Below are 18,404 nucleotides of genomic sequence, written 5' to 3'. Positions count from 1 at the left end.
GAACATACAGAGAACTCCGGATCCTTTGAATTCCCTCCGATTGGGCAGCTCCCGTTGAATTGCGCGAAAGCCACAGCCCCGATGTCCGAAGTAGGCCTCTCGACTAGTATCGGTTTCGACCAATTAAGCACTTTTTATACAACTTGACCAGGATGCTTTCGCGTTGAGCACATTGGCACACGCGCCACCCGATGCTTCCTCGAGAGCAGCAACAGCAGCAGCAGCCAATTCTCATTTATTTACAACCAACTCACGCTTCATGCAATACAATAAACACGAAGAGTTCAACTCCCAACGATTGCCCACGCGTTTACACGCTCCATTATATTTCGAATCATATCCACTTGATAACTGAATTATCTACAAGTATATCATTGCATTTTCGAGTCGTGAGAACCCTTGAATCAACGAAATATCATGGTCGTTAAAGATTGCACGTTTCTGTATTAATTACAACAGATTTTAATAATAATAATCGTAATAATACTGACAATGACGACGAGAAATGGCTTCTAATTTTTAGCAATTCAATGGCTAAGTTTTACACTGGGATAAAAGATACTCGTTGAATCCAAAAATTTTTGTAGAACCGACGAATCGTGGCGAGCCAAGTGGAATTCATTAGGGGGGTTCTGCTTTAGAAAGTCAAAAAATCGATTGTTTTTGGGACAGTTTTTAAGATAGACGGAAATAACTCACGATAGCGAAATTTTCGGTATAGTTTCAGGGATATTTCAAGAGTACAAAAACATTTGTTTAATGTGAGAAATACTAATTTGTAGATAATTAATTTGTGTATTTGGAGATCGCAATGGAGTGCAACAAAAATTCCAAATTTTTTTCTTTCGAATGAACCTATAAGAACGCGAAAAATTGTGAAACTCTATATTTTTAGAGACTTTGAAAAAAAAAACAATTCCAGAAAAGAATATCATTTCAACGTGCTGTAAATATAGAATTTTTCAATTATTTTGGGTTTTCATAGGTTCATAGCGAAGGAAAATATATGATAATGAAAAAAAATGTTGAATTTTTGTCACGGACAATAGAGATAGAAACTTCGCCAATCAGACTTTGCGTATACAAAGCATGTACAAATGAAAATTTCTCACATTAAAAAAATGTTTTTGTACGCTTGAAACATCCTTGAAACTATACCGAAAAGCTCGCTATAGGGAGTTATTATCGTCCATCCCAGAAAAGCTTTCCCAAAAACAATCGATTTTTTTGACTTTCTAAAGCAGGGCCCCCCTTCGTCGGCCAAGATCTCTCAGTTCGTTCAATCAAACAGATATTGTTCACCTCAACCATCAGGAGATCGTTGAATCATCAAAGTTTTGACGAACCAACAAATTTCATTTCGTTCCTCACGACTTGTTGATCGAACAAAAAATTCGTCAAATCAACGAATTTCTCTTCCCAGTGAATCGATCCTCAGCGAAAATGAGGATTTGTCTGTGAGGATCGCAATTTTGTATACTTCGACGGGAACGAATCGACGAACCCAAATATCGTTGTTCGTCCCAATTATTCGGAAACAGAATATCACGCTACCGATTCCTCATTATTATTAATTGTATTATATATATCTCATATATGTATATGTTTAATTACAATATTTACAGACGAAAAGTGTCCTCGTTCGTAAGTTCGAAAATGATGTTTACTGAGAATAATCACTCGGTGAGATTGCATCCGCAGTTGAGAAGGGTGCAACGATCGTCGAATCGTGGATACGGGATGGGTTAGAGGGGACAACCGTGAACGTACGTGACATTGCGAAAGAGGGCCGCTGCCGTCGAGAGAAACGCGGCCGTCGAAGCCGACGTCGAGGCCGGAGGCTGCGGAGGCTGCTGCTGATGATTCGTGTTTGGGGTTTGAGTGTAAGCGCCTGGACAATAAGCGTCTATGCTACCGTGATGAAGACCGACTCCTCTCACCAAAAGCTCCTTCTCCACGGTCGCTTGATGACGCAGCTGCTCCAGTCGAAGTTGATTTTGACGTTTCCACTTTGTCCTGTCAATTTTTTCGTTTTCACGAATTTCGTGAAAAAACAGTCTGTTAGTGGGTTCTCGGTTTTTTTTTTACGGTTCGCCAACCGATTTTTGATTTCGGGAATCATTGAAAGCCAACGATCGATTTGACTGAAAATTCAGACCGAAAATCTTTTGGACAAAAGACTTTTGTTTTTCGCTCTTCACAGTTCTTTTCCGTAAATGAAAGAGGTCAAAAGTTCGATAAAGTACGGCGGGGGCCCACTTTTTTTACGGTAAATTACAGTTTTGGCCCCCTGATAACGATAAGCACAGTTCCGAGGCCTCTTACGGGGCCAAATTTTCAATTATTTCATTGACAATTTTGAGTTTTTAACATGGTACCTTTGGAAGAACTCACAATAATATGAATTGCGAAAAAATTGTACAGTGCTCGGGCTTCGGAAAAGTTTATATCGTGAAGAAAATTTATCACACATTCCGTTACTCGAAGAAGAACATTACCTTACGGGACTTTAGAAAGAAAACATGAAAAAACTTTAGGTTTTGACGCGTCGAAAGCGGATGTCGGTCATTACGTTGGACTGCTGGTAACAACTGATTGAACTTCGGACAAATTCGGGAGTCGCGGGAATGTCATTAAATTTTTTTTTGAGACTGACTCACGTACTTTTATTCGTCTAGTAGCTTCGCTTTTTTTAACGAATTGCCCATTCCGTTTTCTCAGTGGCATTATACCGATAAAAATTTTCTTTTGCACAATAAAAATGTTCTCTATTTTATGTGTATTTAAAGTGTCACCGGTACCGACTCAATCATTAACTAGTCAAGTTGAAGTATAAATTTTATTTTTTATGATATTCCTAAAGCATTTTATGACACTCTTGTGATAAAAATATTCTCAATGTAAGTGTTTATTCATTCTATTAATAATTTTGGTTGGAATTTAATCAACATAAAGTAGTTGTGAATTTGACTAGTCGGCCGAACTACTTTAAAGTCTTCGAACTTGAGTCCATTGGCGAGAAACGCATTCGGAGTTAATGAAATTCTTTAATTTTCAGTTTCGTTGAGTTTGAGAAAAGTCTTACCTTCTATTTTGGTACCAAGTTTTGACTTGTGTCTCGGACAGCGAAAGCGCGTCGGCGACGTCGCTGCGGTCGGCAACGCTCAAATATTTCTGGCACCGAAATTTCCTCTCGAGATAGGCCAGCTGGGCGTGTGTGAACGCGGTTCTTCTTCTGCGAGGTTTCCGGCCACTCGGAGTCCCGGAACCGTTGACAGCGCATGACGATTTACCGGAAGTCGCTGGACCCGGCGAAGACGATAATATCGGCGTCGGACTTCCCAGTCGAGTGCAAGGACTGCTCCCAGGGTCTATCGTGTCTTCGGAATCCGAGTGCAACGCAGAATCGTCCTCCGAGTCGTCTGAATACATTCACATGCTTTCGAGTCACATACAAACGCCAAATATTCGTGTCGCCATTGAAACTCAATTATTCAGCTCCCTGAGACCTTCAATTTCTACAAAATCGCATATTCATTCGATCGTAAAAAGTGTAATTCATTTTCGATCGCACGACAATCTTTGCCCATCGTTATAAAAAATTGGAATCTTTACAGAACGCACGCAGTTGTTTTTGATTCACTTATTTTCGGGGTTTTTAGTTTCTGAAGTTACATTTTTTCGGTGATTCAACTTCTGTTAATTCAACGATCTTTTTATTGCGGAGTGAGTATAAATTATTCGAGCCAACGGATCGAGTGCGATCGAATCAGTCAAATTTCAGCCGAGTCACCAAATTTTTTCGTGGTTCCCAAGATCAGTAGATCCAACAAAACTGCTGATTCGAAGATGGACAAAAGTTGAATAAAAAAATGTTTCGTCTCAGTTCCCAACCGCAAGTTCGTCGCGCAGAATTTCCCAAGCAGCGCGTGCTCTTCGGCCTAAAATGATCTTGAGTGAATGAGAGAGACGCAAACGAGAGTCTGTCACTGGCCCCGAAATTCAATAAAGCGCGAGCCTCCGACCGAGGACTCGAGTCCATTGAAGTAACTTCGACGAAAGTGGATTCGTCTCATCGGCGGCAATATCGAGGGAGGAGCACGCAGAAAAAATAGGGGATAAGTAAACGATTGGGATCCGTAACGAGATCGCCGGTACGTGACGCACGGAGCGATTGAATCGGTTAGGGAAGAGCACGACGGGACACGCGAATCGAGTATTTATTCCTGCGAGCAAAACTACGCGCGCAAATTTGCCCACCAGCCAATCGAAGGATCGTCGCTCACGCCGCTTTTAATAGAGGACCAAGTGTTCTCCGCCCTTAATTTAGTGAGCCGTCGATTTATCGACAGCGGTTAATTCTCACGGCGCGTATACGAAAAGCGAGAGCGAGCGGGAAAAAGAACGAAAGTCGGAGAGAGAGAAAGAGCGTTAACGCTTGCTAACGAGTCCGTCCGCACCTCGGACCATCTGTACAAGATACGTACGAGGATAGTCGAGTGTACGGATTCTGAATGGAAGGGGGCCGCCCTCGGGGAGCTCGAAAACTTCCCGGGGATACCGGGAGAGAGAAACCCAATGAAATATAATGGGCGAAACACCGCGGGGTGTGCGGAGTAACGAGGAACACCCGAGGAAGGGCACGCGACGTATCGGTCTCTCCCTGGCAAAGCGAATACGCCTGTAGGTTCGTACGAATGTATGTAAAGTTCTTCTTCCTCTTGTATCACGATGTTTGATACGCAATAAAAGAATTCACCGCGAGCCCCTGTTCCCCCTGTTTCATCAATATTCATTGAGACGACGTAACCATAACGGGACCACGTCCCTATGCAAAACAGCTCCTTGGATCTCTCGACACGTACGGCGCACAAGTTAGTCCTTTTATTCGCCAATTATACCGTGCTGCAATCGCGCCACACGCGTTCCGTCTCACGCAATGTGCGGGGGAAGTTTTGTCGAGGCTGTTTATTGCTCTGGGCATTTTCGTAGGTTTTTGTTGGTTTTATAATTTTCATAAATTTTTGTATATCGTTTATTTTGAAAAATTTTCGAATCTTTCAAATGGATTTTCGGGTTTTTTTGTACTTTTTGGAGGAGAGAAATTTGTTGATTTAACTAAAGGTTTTTTGAACCGGGACGAACGAGGGGAAGTTCATTCGATCGGTTCATTTTGGTTGAAACAACGATTTGGTTGATTCAATGGCTCGAATGTCGATCGAGGAACGATTTGCTGAATCAATGAATTCCATTCGGCTCCCGACGGACCGTTGGTGCGACGAAATGTTCTGTCGAATCTATTTTTTGTTATCGAACCTGGAAGAATTGCCAAGGGAGAAATTCAAGCAATGTCTCTAAAAATAGTTGTCTCTAAAAAAATGAACCGAAGACAAACGTGACGGTTTTTGTAAGAGAATCGATCGTGCACAAAAGTTCTGGAATATTTTCATTTATCGAAAAAAACGAATCAATAAAAGCAAAACAATGAAATTAACCGTTGGATTTCTGCGGTCGACTTTATGGATGCAAACCCGAGCTCATTTCCACCCGTCGGCGGAGCGACCGACGCGAATTTCCCACCGCGTTTAACCATTTTAATTTCTATTCGAAAGTATAACTTGAATGAAATCTCTCGCTGCCTCATGTTTTCACGGGGAAATAACAGTTCAACAGTTCCAATAGTAATTAAAAAGTACCTTGAACTCGATCGGCGAGCACATCGCCGAGAAGATCGCGAATGAGGAAGGATTTGTGTTCCTGCATCATTTCGAAAGCGTTGATAAATAGTCCAATGGGCGTAGGTTCGTGGTCGAGGGTAGAGAATTTTTTTCCAACACTCGTTCGCAACGTTCGTTTCGATGTTAACGGACACAAGAAATCGTTCTCGCAGCTTAGCTAATTTGTGGAGATTCGCGGGGCAGTCGGTCGCGATACTCGTGCGATTGATATTTCGCGAAATCAGCCGCCGAGCCGGAGCGTTATCGCGTCGTTCAATTTATCGGATGTTCTCACAAGCGAGTCGAGTCCGATCGCGACGAAATTCATGCTAGCGTCGGGACGCCCGGCGCCGTTCTGCAAAGACGCGGAGGCCGGCCCGCGCGACCAGTTTCTCGGATTCTTCGTCACTGGCTCGTCGATGTGCGGATGACGGGCGAGGAGAGAAACGCTGCCGGCACACGGACACGCGTGTTAACTCGCCTTACCGCGAATACGTGCGGGAGTTGGATGCTGCGAGGGTGGGGGTTGTTTACGCAGACAAGTGATAGAGGGCACGAGGCAGGCGTCCCCGAGATTTCCCCCCTCGAATTAATCCGTCCGTTTATTTTGAACGTCGCTCGCTAATGCGAGCGCGCCCGATTTCGCGCAGCCATTTTGGGGGTGGAGGCGCGGACGGGAGCCGAGCTCCCTCGCGCCTCACCATTGGACGGAGCGAAGGCAATGACGCTCCGCGAGACGAACGTCTCGGGGGTTGAGCGTTCCTCCCATTGGTCGAGAGCGAGCGCACTTTCCTTCGGTCCACGGGGGTTGGCCGAGCCAGCGTCGCTTGTGCTCCATCGCAGCATCCCTTTCCCGCTGCCTCTGCTGTCTCTCTCGACCTGAGAGGAGAGAGAGACGAAGGAAGATTGCGGTAAAGAGAACGAGAGGAGGCTCCTCGAGGGGATGAAAATTCACCCGCGTCTTCTCGCGCAAAAGAACCGCGGAATGGATCTTTCCGAATGACTTTCAGACACACATGAATTCCCTGAAGATAAGGAGATGAATAAAAGAATTGTGAAAGGAGAAGCGACTGGGGCTGCTAAATGAGAGGATGAAAAAAAGTGAGAGAATACCAGCGATGGAAAAAGTGCTAAAGAATCTCTCGTAATGGAGCTGTTTATACAATGCTGCAGGAGCTGCGACGTAATTGCCTCATTTTCAACTCCACCAGCTCGGTGGTCAGTTTTTTTATCTAGAACAATACTTTGCAGCGGTTCTAACGAACGTTTTCATCCACTTTTTCGAGTCGCTCTCAAGGAAACGAGCGTAAAGTCTCCGTCCGAAGAAGCGTTCACCGCGGAATTCGTTCCCCCTCGGGGACGCAGCACGCGCGTTTTTAATTCCGAATGCAGTTTCCCGTCGGATCATGCTTCAATTTAATTCGCGAATGAAGTTTATGCGGAGCGAAATAATATGCGCTGACACATCCGGAAATTGGAGTCAAAGAGAATTTTCATTTTAACGAGAAGGAGCGAGACGAGCGCGCAGTTAAGGGCGAGGTGTTCGTGCGAACGTTAGTCGAGGACCGCTCGGATTCGGCACGTTCGATTATACATTTTGTTGCATACGTCAGCTTAATTTAATGCCTGCCAGGATGCCGCCGCCGCGTTTTCGTGGCTTTGTTTTTAAGTGGCGAACAACATAAATAATATGGTGAGCGAGGGGAAACGTGGCGTTGCATAAAATCGGGAAAATGGGGCGTGCGCGAGTGCCCCGGCTGCACTAATATCTCGAGTGTTTCCCGTGAATGTCACTTTTTAATGGCGCCTCTGTTCTTGAATCGCTTGTTTCAAGCTTCTCTCTCCGCAGCGATATTCATATCCGTATTTTCAGAGCGCGAAGACACCGCCCGGCAACCGCACGCGCGCTCTCTCCTTTTTCAAATTCATTATAAAATCATGATATGCATCCAGCGAATTAATTCAAGGGGCGGCAAAGCGGCGCGGGCAATCTTCCCGGAATAAAGGGAAAGGACGCCAGTCCCCGACGCTTCTCCGTGGCTCTGTGCCTCCGTCGAGACTGAGGAATAATCAACGATTTTCTGCCCGCCAGCAACGGGACCGATGCCCTTTTGAATAAATTCGTGTCCTTTTCACCGTTTCTGCGCATCAAAAGGCAGAGCCACGCGCGCCAAACAATCATTCCCTCTTTTTCCTTCTTCCTTCGTTTCTCAATCTCAATTTGAGGCGCAAATTTGCCTTTCAGCTTGAAAAAATATCTCCGATCACACCATTCGGCACTTTTGATATTTTTTTCTCAAAAAATGGCTCGATTTTTCGTTTTTAAATGTTATTTTTACATCACCCCGTCAAAATAATGGAAATGCAAAGGACAATCCCGAGGAATCCGTTTCCTTGCAGACGCTTCGGAACGGCGCCGCTAGATGGCCAAATTCCGAGCATGTTTCTCGTAAACGGTTCTTTTACCCCTCAGTTTGTATATATACCGACTGCCTGGACTTCCCTGACGTACTTGCTTCGGCAGTACATATACTAAAATTGGAACGATACAGAGAAGATTAGCATGGCCCCTGCGCAAGGATGACACGCAAAATCGTGAAGCGTTCCACATTTTTTGGCTCCGTCGACGTCTCTCACGCTCGACGATAAACCCTGCGTCATTATTCACTAAAAACATGTTAATATTTCAACACGAATTCGTAAATTTTCTACGTTTTTTTGAAAATACATATTTGGATTGATAATTTTGATTCGTTTAGCAATCGAATCGTTAAATAACAAACTATAATCCAAATGTTTTGATCTCAATATTATTTCATAAAATAATGAAAATTAATTTTACATCGAAGATTTGCCAATTTCACTGTGCAAAGTGTAATAAAATAAGACAAAATATGCTTCAGTGCCCGAAGATTCAAGTCGATTTTATAAAAATGTTCACTTTGAATTGTCAAATTAATTTTTTTCTGTCGTTCAGATTTCTGTCAAAAGTATAATTCGCTGATACCGTTTGAATGGAGAATTGGAAAAATCGAGAATTCACCCTTCGTTCGAAGCTCTCGAATTATTCTGCTGTCCAAAACGTGCTGCGTTCTCGCTTTTCTATATGATTCCCGATTATTTTTCTATGTGTTTGCGTACACGCAGGATACAGTATTATTCAGCAGTTATAGCCAGAAATAGAAGGGACAGTATTAGCAGAGCGGTACACATAACGGAGTGGTATTTGATGCGGGGGGAGGCGAAGATCACAGCAAATTGGCGGTAATGATTGCACCCCTGAGCTCTTGCTATGGGATGACGATTTTGAGGGCACAATTCCGCGGAGAGAAACTGAGACTCGGCTCGCCACCCCTCGACCCTATTTCCCTTAATTTACCTTCATTCACCGCTCGTGTATACGAACAGATGCGATGATCGCGATCACATCGATGTACGAGCGTGTGTGGGCGAACGTATAGCGTTGCCCTAGAAAAATTGTACTTCAAAAAAAGGGAGGGAAAAATTGGTGGAAATACTTCGGGAGGAAAATTATTCGCGAGCGAGCTAAACATATTCGAAAATCGTGAAATTAATGATTGAAGTGAAAACGATGCTTCGTGGAACAGAAAAGGATTTGGAGTGAAAAAAAATGAAAACTGAAAAGAATCGATTTTTACGAGGCGGAGACTTAAAATTGGCGAAAGTTCGCACAATTTTTGTTGCCTCCAATGAAAAGCGAAACCACCTTGGAAATAGCTGCGACGATTCTGCGCTCGGAAATAACGATTTTCTTGAGCCACCCCAAAGCAATTTCTTGAGGGGTAAAAGATGAGATTAGCTCTGAATTGAGCGCGGAGATGGTGAAACTGTGATTTTGTTTGTTATTGAATTTTCGCCTCTCCGTTTGTCCTCCCCTCAGTCTGATTGTTTCAATCTCGATGAATTGATAAATAGGAATAATGGAAACGATCGAGGGGCGGCTGAGGGAGGAACGTTTGCATCGCTGAGCGTGTCGGTGGTCGCGTGTGTGTGTGTGTGTGCGAGCGAATCGGGACTGCACGCTGGAGCGATTTAGAATAGAGTGCATTTGACTGCGATGCGGGAGAGGAGATGAAACTACAATTAGAAGAGGCAAGAGAGAAAGGGAGAAAGCGTTCGGGAGGAAAGGGTGGCCTGGAATCCTTAACAATCGCGGAAACGTAAAAATCCATTGAGACTCGGCCGTGCGTGTGAATATAACTGCCGTTGAATATCGCTCGAATGAACGAAAACGCGAGAAAGGAATTGAAGAGAAATAAAGGAGAAAAAAATCCGCCATCACTCGGGCACATGAATATGATCCGCGAGTGAATCCAAAGGCTGAATCGAAACGTCTCGCGTTCTCAAAAAACGAAAAGTAGGGAAAACAGAAACATTCGCTTCTTCCCTTTCGAGCCCATTCACCTTACTTTTTGTTAGCAACGATCTTTATTCACCTCGTCTATTCCCATTCACCTTTTTTTCGCTCGACTTTGTACCATTGAGCGAGGAGAGGACACTCAACATTTGTCACCTGGCGGAGTCGTGTTTTCTTCAACAAAAAACATGCGGGTATAAACACGTGGCGGCAAATGGGAGCCTTGAAAGTCCGCATTCATCGCGAAGACTCTCCGCCGAAAAATTGAGACGCAAATTTCGTGGACGGAGCGATTCTCCGCGTTGATTCTTTTCTCAATCGTCCTAATGAGGACGTTTCTTCGGGGCGTGAAATCGATCGGGAAATCCTCATCGGCTCTCGACGCAACCAAGTTGTCAGGGTGAAGCTCGAAAATGTTGGGTCAAATTCCCGTGCACTAAAAACAATTGAATCGTGTCCGAATTCAATATTTTCCAATCTCCGAACAACCCAAATGGAAAAGCAGTGGAGCAATTGTACGCAAAATCTGTTGGATCGAAACTTCGATCTTGATTGGCCCAAGTTCGTTGAATCTCCTTTCGCATTGATTCACGAGTTTTTTAAATCCGCGGTTTGCCAACGATGAAATATCGGCGTGCACAGTACACTTGACGTATAATGGCGGGAGAGCAGGTCAAAATAGTCGAGAAGAGTTTGTGATTTCTATCGGCGAGCAGCTTCCTCTCGGAGAGTTAAACAGAGCGAGCTCGAGATTCCGTTATTGCATTCACGTTGAATGCACTTTCAGAGCTTTCACTCCGCTTTTCACGGGCTCCTCATCCCTCCCGCCATATTTCCCCGCCCCTTTCCTCCTCCGTGACGCCCCCCTTTTCGAGGTTTTTCAAGCCCGCATTACCGCATCAGGTTCTCGTGCACGTCGAGCCTTCCCGAAGCCCCCCGCCCGCCTGCGACCCAACTTCTTCAACTCTTTGCAATCTCACCGAGGACTCGAGATACGCTCTATATGTCGGGTCACATGGCGAATATTTTTCGAAAGCCTTCGCGAGAGCGCGGCCTCCGTAAATGCATGTTGAAAGTGTGCCAGGGGATTAAGATCGAGGGAAAATCCTCTGAAAAAGAGTGTGAGCCAACTCGTCCAACTTTTAGGTAATTAAGAGCGCGCGGGTGATTCCGGAGCTCGGATTTCCAGCGGTTTCGGATCGAGGATCGATCCCGATGCGGACAAATTTCGTTGTGGAAGTTGGAGGAAGACCGTGTCGAAAAAAGCAGACAAAGACCGTTTTTCCTGCGCGAAAAGCACGGACAACTCGCGACGAATTCATTTCCCATCGATTCATCCATTAACGTATACGAAATTGCGGAACGACCGAGTGCATTTTTCACCCACTATGGGCAAATGAAACCGCCCGCGCGTCAAGATCGGCATTGTGTTTCTTCCTTCGACAAGAGGACCGCCCGAGACACCCTTGAAGAAGGACCCCGACGATGCTTGTACGAGGAAAAAGAGTGCTTGAACACGGACGTTGGTCAGGCTTCCCGCGGCTCCAATTACGGGCCGGCAGAGCTCGATCTCCGTTGCACAACAATATTGGCGCTACGTATCTGCGTCCATGAAAAGCATCCAACTACGACTTTTGTACGTAGTTAAATCGAAAAAGTTTCGTTTTTCTACAGGATGGCTCGAGAGTGAACCGGGCCAAAGTCGTGGCACAGTGCGTTGTAGCAGGAAGGAACTCGAGCTTTTTTGTGTCTCTACCGAGGAAGCGATCGCCGATCAACGATGGATTAATAATCAGAGTTTTGCTTCCCTGCTCCTCCAATTATCGAGCCTCAAATTTGGGAATCGAAGGTTTATTTCTCAAGTTTTTTTTCGATGAGGGAAAGAGTCGAGATGAGCAAAAAAATAAAGCCGATTAAAGATCGCCGCATGCGAGCGATGAAACATGTGAATGAGCTCTAATTGACGATAATAACTAAAATGCTGGACACGAGAATCAGCTTCGATTCAGCGATTACGTGTAATTACACGCCCTTCGCAATTCGTCCCTGCGTGCGCGGAGCCAAGCAGCAATGCGAGGAAAAGCCTCACGTAGATTCCTGATAAGCCATTCGCTTACGCGATCCGCAGGTTCAACGAAGAAAGAGAGTAAAATGCACGTTGAGTGTCCTGAAGATATGAATTGACGAATACGATCCGAGGGCAGGGGGGGAATGGAGAAATATTTGAATGTTTCGTCAAGATTGCGGGCTCGTGTGCGGCCGAGTGAGAAAACAGAGGAGCCGTGTGTACGCGGAAGCGGAGGAGAAAGTACAATCAGCGAGATAAATCTGGTGCGTGTACACAAACCTATCCATTTGTGTGGAGAGAGCTCGTCGTCGAGGAACGCGGTGTAAGGTACGACGCTCCAGCTCACTCTCGGTTCCGGCTCAGGATGGTTTTCGCGTCTGTGGAGCTTGTTTACCACAAGCGACGGTTGATTTGACAAAGCAGCGCGAGTCCATTTATGCGAGAGCGAATATTACAGAGCGGTCTTGGGAGCTTCTGTGTATTCAGCGTCGCGAGAGAGCGCGAGAGAGTCGGCGGCAAGGGTGGCTTGTTATCCGCTCATTGAAGTTAACCACGGGGCTAAGTGTGTGCTTGGGGTGAGATGGCTGGGGGAGGGAGCAAGATTGGGGAGAGCTTCGTGCCGCGGGAGAGAAAGAGAGAAGCGGCAGGGCGGCCGGGGGTGCAGAGGGCGCGGTGGGACGCGGAGCTCGTGGCTCCTCGAAGCGGTGGCCGCGACGATCTCGTCGGGGATGATATCTTTCACCGAGAGGGGATGAGCTTCGGAGCTGGTGCGGGGAGAGCGAGAGAGAGGGTTAGAGAAGGAGCGGAGCAGCGAAGAATTCGAGCCAATGGGAGGCCGGATCGTTGCCGGGGCAACCGAAAACCTCTTTACTCGTAACCCTCCTCCGCTCTCCCGTCTATTATACCAGGTTGCTGGTGGATCATTCGACCAAGATTGAAAAGTTAGCGCTCGGTATCGCGAGCCCATCCACCCCGGAACGATCCTCCTCTGTGGCTCGTCCTCTCGCAGGAGAGTGACTCGCGGATCCGGGGTGAGGTGGAAACGATGAGCGCACTCGACTCCCAACCGGTTGAGAGCTCTACTGAAAGGGAGCGAGAGAGAAACGGATCCTTCGTCAATTGAACCCCCTCGTGCTGTCATTTCCTCTGTATTTATTAGTATAGATATAATACCACGAAACTCCCGGTAAAACCTCCATGGCTAATAGCAGACTTTACTTCTCCACATTCTTTGACGATTATTTTTCAACTGTGTGCCAACTGATCCTCGATACTTTTTATCTCGTGTTTACTGAACTGCGTCCCACTTGTTATCGAGCTTTCAACATTATTCGCCGGGCTTCTCGTTGAGTTTTTAGTTTTTATTACTATTTCGCTAGCTTCATCTTCAATGGTAATCGCTCATTCTTAAACTCGTTGTCGATTCAACACTCAAAACACATTGACGTCTGGTTTCCTTGACAAAAATTTCGTTCTCGGTCAAATTTTCGAGCAACTCTCGCGGAATCTCTTGTAAACGAGTTACTGTCGTTTTACGAATTACAGCATCGAAACGCTTAAACGATTCGAAGATGCTCGTTGTTGCAGAAATTTTTTGGACAAATTTCTCAGTCAGCTCCGTCACGTTGCTCACTTTCCTGGGGCCATTGCCGAGGGTCCGTGCGGAATCGAGTGACTTCCTCCGAGGTCGAGCGAGACTCATCGTCTCGATTATTTCGAATCTTTATATTCGTAGCAGTCGACAATTTTCAGGCTCTCGCTGGGAGGTTGCATTCCGCGTATCAACTTAATGCACCCACTTTGTACTTCATTGCGAGAGTATGAGGGATGAAATATGGAAATTTATATAGACGTAGAGGGGGGAGTGTTCATGCTTGGAAAACGCGACGACTCGGCTTCGCCGGAGCCGAGGCCACTCTGTGTGTTTTGACACGTGTATAATTGAATTCGTTGGAGAATGCAGGTGCGCACAAACGGGCGGATGGGGCGGTGTGTCGAGGCCTGGAGGGGGCAGGAGAGTCGACAAAATTCGTGTGGAAAAGTCGGAGTGATATTTGCACGTGAAAAAAACAAACGCGCACACAAAATAGCGGCGAGGATGTGTGTCAGTTGAGGAAAAAAAATGAGGACGAGGCGAGCCAGTGGAGCCGCATTCGTACACAGAATAAAATCTCGCGGGAATGAAAGTCAAAGAGATAAAAAAAAAAAACGACGGGCCGAGAGGAAAAGAGGGCGCAGGGCGAGTGGAATAGGCATTGGGAGCTCGTAGCCGACCGCGAGGGCCACCGAGGTGCGAGAAATGAAGGATAATTACTACTTTTTTATGCCATAATTACGCAGTTATTAATTAAAAATGTCGAAGCCAGATGAGAAGACGAGAGGAGCACTCGAGGAAATTGAGAAACCGAGCTTTATGCTCGCTGACTTTGAGGAATTAGCGATTCGCGCGATCCAACGGGGACGCTTCATTTTCGTTCGAATAATTCTTCTTTTCAGCCCTGAGTGCATAATTACTGAAATTCATTCGATAAACAATGTCTCCGGGGTTATTGAATCGTAAGGGAAATGTTTGGAGCAGGAGACCCAGCAGCAAGAACTCGAGTTCTTGGTCGAGCAAAAAAAAACTCACACGCGCCATTGTCCACGGAAAATTGGACTCTAAATATTGTTACACGAGCTCAGTTAAAGTACAAAAGGCCCCGGGACTGAAACAGCGCCGAAGATTCCTCCCCGGTGCGGGCGCAAACGAGCGTCTCCTGCAGGAATAAAGACGCCTCAAGAGCCTCGTGCTCTCCCCGAGGGCGCATAGTTATCTCGATAATTTGTAGGCACACACTTAGTTACTTGTTACCAGGGTTACCGGAAGTGCCGGAAGTGTATATACCGCGGTAGAGAACTGCAGTTCTCAAAACGCTCCTGTACACCGAGCCAAAACAATGGGAAGCTCGCTCTTTTGTTCACGAAGAGCTCGGTGGCTTTTCTCTCTCTCTCTCTCTCTCTCTCCTTCTCTCCCGAACTGACTGCATTGTTAGGGCCATTGTTTCCGGTAACTCTTTCGCGGTAACGAGGGAGAGATGAACCTCAATTAGAATATGGTTTGAGGACTTAAACGCCCAGAGGCTGACGAGTTTAAAGGGCCGCGGGGATGAGCTCCGGCTTTCTTATAGAATAACGACACGTCCGACGACCTATCCGCGTCTTAATAAAGTCTGTTTTTATGCCGCATCGCTGCGTCATGAAATTTCTATAGTCTTTCTTCACTCTAAATTTAGTATCGTCACGGAACCGAGGCTTTGCCTTCGAGCGCCTAAATTTCTGCTCGAAAACATTCGAGCCTCGGGCACCTCCGCGTGTTCTCTTTTAAACCAAAGTCTAGAGGCCCCGCTGCGCGCCCAAAGAATAAAGGCTGCTTCGACCTCAAGCCGCGAAGGAACTTTGACCGAAACGAGGCACGAATATTTGCTTTTTGGATTGACGATCACCGAGATTTTGGGGCCTGTTTTTTCGATCGGAGATAACGCGAATGGAGACTTTTGGCGAGCGATGCGCGGAGGGCGAATGCGAAGAAGAGGGTGCGACTCGCCCGGCCATCTGCCGGCGAAGGGGTGCAGAATCTACGATCTTGCTGGAAGAGCAGTCAGAATCTGTACTGCGGAGGCTCTGCTCGTGCCCTTGAACGGTAAGTTACCGGCACTAAGGAAAACCACCCCCGCCAGCTCTGCCTCGAATTCGCTGACGTTCGAAACAACGATTTCGCGAGCTGACGATGAGAACACCCGGTAAAAGGTGGCTCGTCTGAATCGATGGAAAAACGGCGCTCAGGCCGAGGGATGAACTTTGACGCGAGCCGGTAGAACGAAAAACGAAGCGCCGGCGCAAGCGTCCTCGCCCGATCGCAGCCCGAGGCGAGCACCGCCGCCCCTCTTCTGCTACCCTGTTGTCGCACCGTTTGAATCTTCTTCAAGCCGCTCCTCGAACAAATGCCGGGGACATTATTCGTAACGAGAATCCGGACATTTCTCTCTCACGGCCATTTAAGCTCGAGCAAACGAGGAAAATTGTTGGTTAATGGAGGCAATCTACTGGTCGAGAGCAAACAGAAATGTGCTAGGAAATGGACGGGCAGTGGTTGGTAGCGATTGCGCGAGCGTCCCCAGGATTCTACGAGGCTCAGGAGTCAATAACGAAAAAAGCTGCAAGCTCTCGCAGCCCTCGGCAAGATTCGGGCGCGGGGTTGACCCCGCTCCTCGGTGAATATCGAACAGGGGGGAGGATCGAAGTGAGACACGCGCGAAGCTCGAGAAAGAGGCAAAACAAAGGTGCAATTCGAGCGCGGTTGGACGGACGAAAAGGGCGACAAAGGCTCGCCCCACGGGCCAGGAAGGGCGAGATAAATCAACGGAAATATCCTCAACCTTATTCCTCCACCGAACTCATGATATCCTGATCGAAAAACAAGTTGGTGCTTTGAAGCTCGAATTGGAACTAATCCTGTTACCACCTCATCGCCCTCTCACGCCAATTTACTTAATATCTGAATAACATTTCACCGCAAATTCCTACCCGCACTTCAAACACCCTCCGCCCTCCAGTGAACAAAGCTCCGCTCACTAAATACCAACGATAAACAATACGGACCGGAATTTTAAAAAACATTGTATAAATTTCGAACAGGATCGCATAGTCGAGTCCGTTTCCATCCTTCCGGCTCTGCATCTATATCTCACTCCCATGTACAAACCGTGGTGGAGTTTCACCCTCCTGTCATACCCGCTCAGATTCCATTTGAATTAAATCATCGGTCGATGAGAGCGAACGAACAGAGTTCAGGGAGATTGACTCTGATTCGTGGGAATTCGTTTGTTGAAAGTATGTAAGAATAAAATGTGAAGTTCGGATGATCGCGCTCGATATTCCGCGAGGCAAGTTCGATGTTCCCATGGACATTGGTAGCGGGGCAAGTCCTTCGAAGTTATTCGTGTTTTTCGTATTTTTTCATCCCTTCGTCGAAGGACTTACTAGGAATTTAGAGCAGAACGGTCAAGGCGGAGCTTCCTGTGGAAGGCTGAGGTTTCCGCGGGCCACGATCGTCGGATTTCTGTTACCCTGTCGTGGCGAAAGCTCGCCCCTTTTCTCCAGGGCTGGAGGACTCGCGAAGGCGCGGTTGGCGGGCTTTTCGCGGAGAGCGTGGCTCACGAATTCCTCCAGGACGAGAGATCTTCGGGGCGTTATGGAGTCCTGGTCGCGGGAATGCTTCTGGCGCCACTCTCGGTTGACGAGAGTGTGACGTTGACGTTGATCCGGAGCTCTCGTGTCAACTCGGCCCCTTTTCTCGCTCCCCTTTCGCCGAAGAGACCAGCGGACACTCGGCTTTTCTCTGACGTTCGGTGACCCGCCAGTGGACAACCGGAGGGAGAGGAATCTCCTCGGATCGAGAAAAAATTGGCCCGTATGCGGTCCTGGTTCTCGGAATATTTTCCATTCTAAAGCCTCCCGCGGGAAACGGAACACACTCGCGATCGCGATCCGTGCACGCACGGGCTCGCGGGAGAACCGTTTGTTGTAATAGTACGCGGGGAAAAAAGGATGCTTCGACCTCATGGGGCCCTGGTGCCAGGAATATTTCCAGGGTGTAAATACACAACGCGGAGATGCAAAGGTCTCGCGTTCCTGGCGAAAAATAAGTCTCCAGGTAAGATTTCCCCCGGAAATCGATCGTTCCCAGCTTCCGCGACTTTCCGTCAAGGTCGATGACACCCGACGAGCATTATTTACGGTTCCCTGGGTGATCGGGACTTGTAATTCGGTTTCCACCATCCCCGGCATCCAAACGATTCGACTTGAGAGTCAGACACGTGTCTATTGTCCGTCGTTAGTTCTCGACGCTCCACTGGCAAGCTAAGACAAAGTGTTTCTCCCTCGAAACGCATACTTATCGCCCTCGGGAGGACCAGGCATTCAGAGGGTAACAGCAGGACTCCCGGCCTCGTGGGGGAAGTCACAACAAAAACCCGCCCCATTCCCTGAGTGTGAAATCGATCGGGTATTATTGTGACGAGTTGCCATTTTCTCTGCTTCGAAACTCACCCTCGTGGCGGCCTGATGAAACGAGACTCGGTACCGTGACGGAAGTTCGGAAAAAATTTACATCGAATATGGACCATGCCGATGTCAAATCATGCCTAAAATTTCTGCGTTTAAATTAAAAATCCTTGCGATTTAAGGTCGACCAAGGTTCCTG

At 47.0% G+C, this 18,404-nt stretch overlaps 1 protein-coding gene and 1 non-coding gene across 2 annotated transcripts; one reads left to right on the top strand and one right to left on the bottom strand.

The window, feature by feature from the left end:
• Positions 1-283: 283 nt before the first annotated feature.
• LOC122411094 (homeobox protein GBX-1) lies at positions 284-6,139 on the bottom strand. Its single transcript, XM_043419632.1, has 3 exons — positions 5,697-6,139; positions 3,086-3,422; positions 284-2,016 (listed from the first exon to the last, which is right to left on the bottom strand). Exons 1-3 carry the CDS (start codon positions 5,764-5,766, stop codon positions 1,746-1,748), a joined length of 678 nt encoding a protein of 225 aa, XP_043275567.1. The 5' UTR covers positions 5,767-6,139; the 3' UTR covers positions 284-1,745.
• A 2,086-nt stretch (positions 6,140-8,225) lies between these two features.
• Positions 8,226-8,332, top strand: LOC122411751 (U6 spliceosomal RNA). The gene has a single exon (XR_006261211.1). It is a non-coding gene; the product is annotated as a U6 spliceosomal RNA (small nuclear RNA).
• Positions 8,333-18,404: the final 10,072 nt, after the last annotated feature.

This window comes from Venturia canescens, chromosome 5, assembly GCF_019457755.1.
Source record: "Venturia canescens isolate UGA chromosome 5, ASM1945775v1, whole genome shotgun sequence".
Classification (NCBI taxonomy): Eukaryota; Metazoa; Arthropoda; class Insecta; order Hymenoptera; family Ichneumonidae; genus Venturia; species Venturia canescens.
Note: the sequence above shows the minus strand (reverse complement) of the source record. Positions and strands in the feature narration are given on the sequence as shown.

What these genes read in the sequence shown, in the direction of transcription:
- LOC122411094 (XM_043419632.1), bottom strand. Translation starts at nt 5,766, where the DNA reads ATGATGCAGGAACACAAATCCTTCCTCATTCGCGATCTTCTCGGCGAT. An exon ending in GCTCGCCGATCGAGTTCAAG is followed by an intron (nt 3,423 to 5,696) that starts GTACTTTTTAAT and finishes GAATGTATTCAG; the next exon opens with ACGACTCGGAGGACGATTCT. An exon ending in ACTTGGTACCAAAATAGAAG is followed by an intron (nt 2,017 to 3,085) that starts GTAAGACTTTTC and finishes AAAAATTGACAG; the next exon opens with GACAAAGTGGAAACGTCAAA.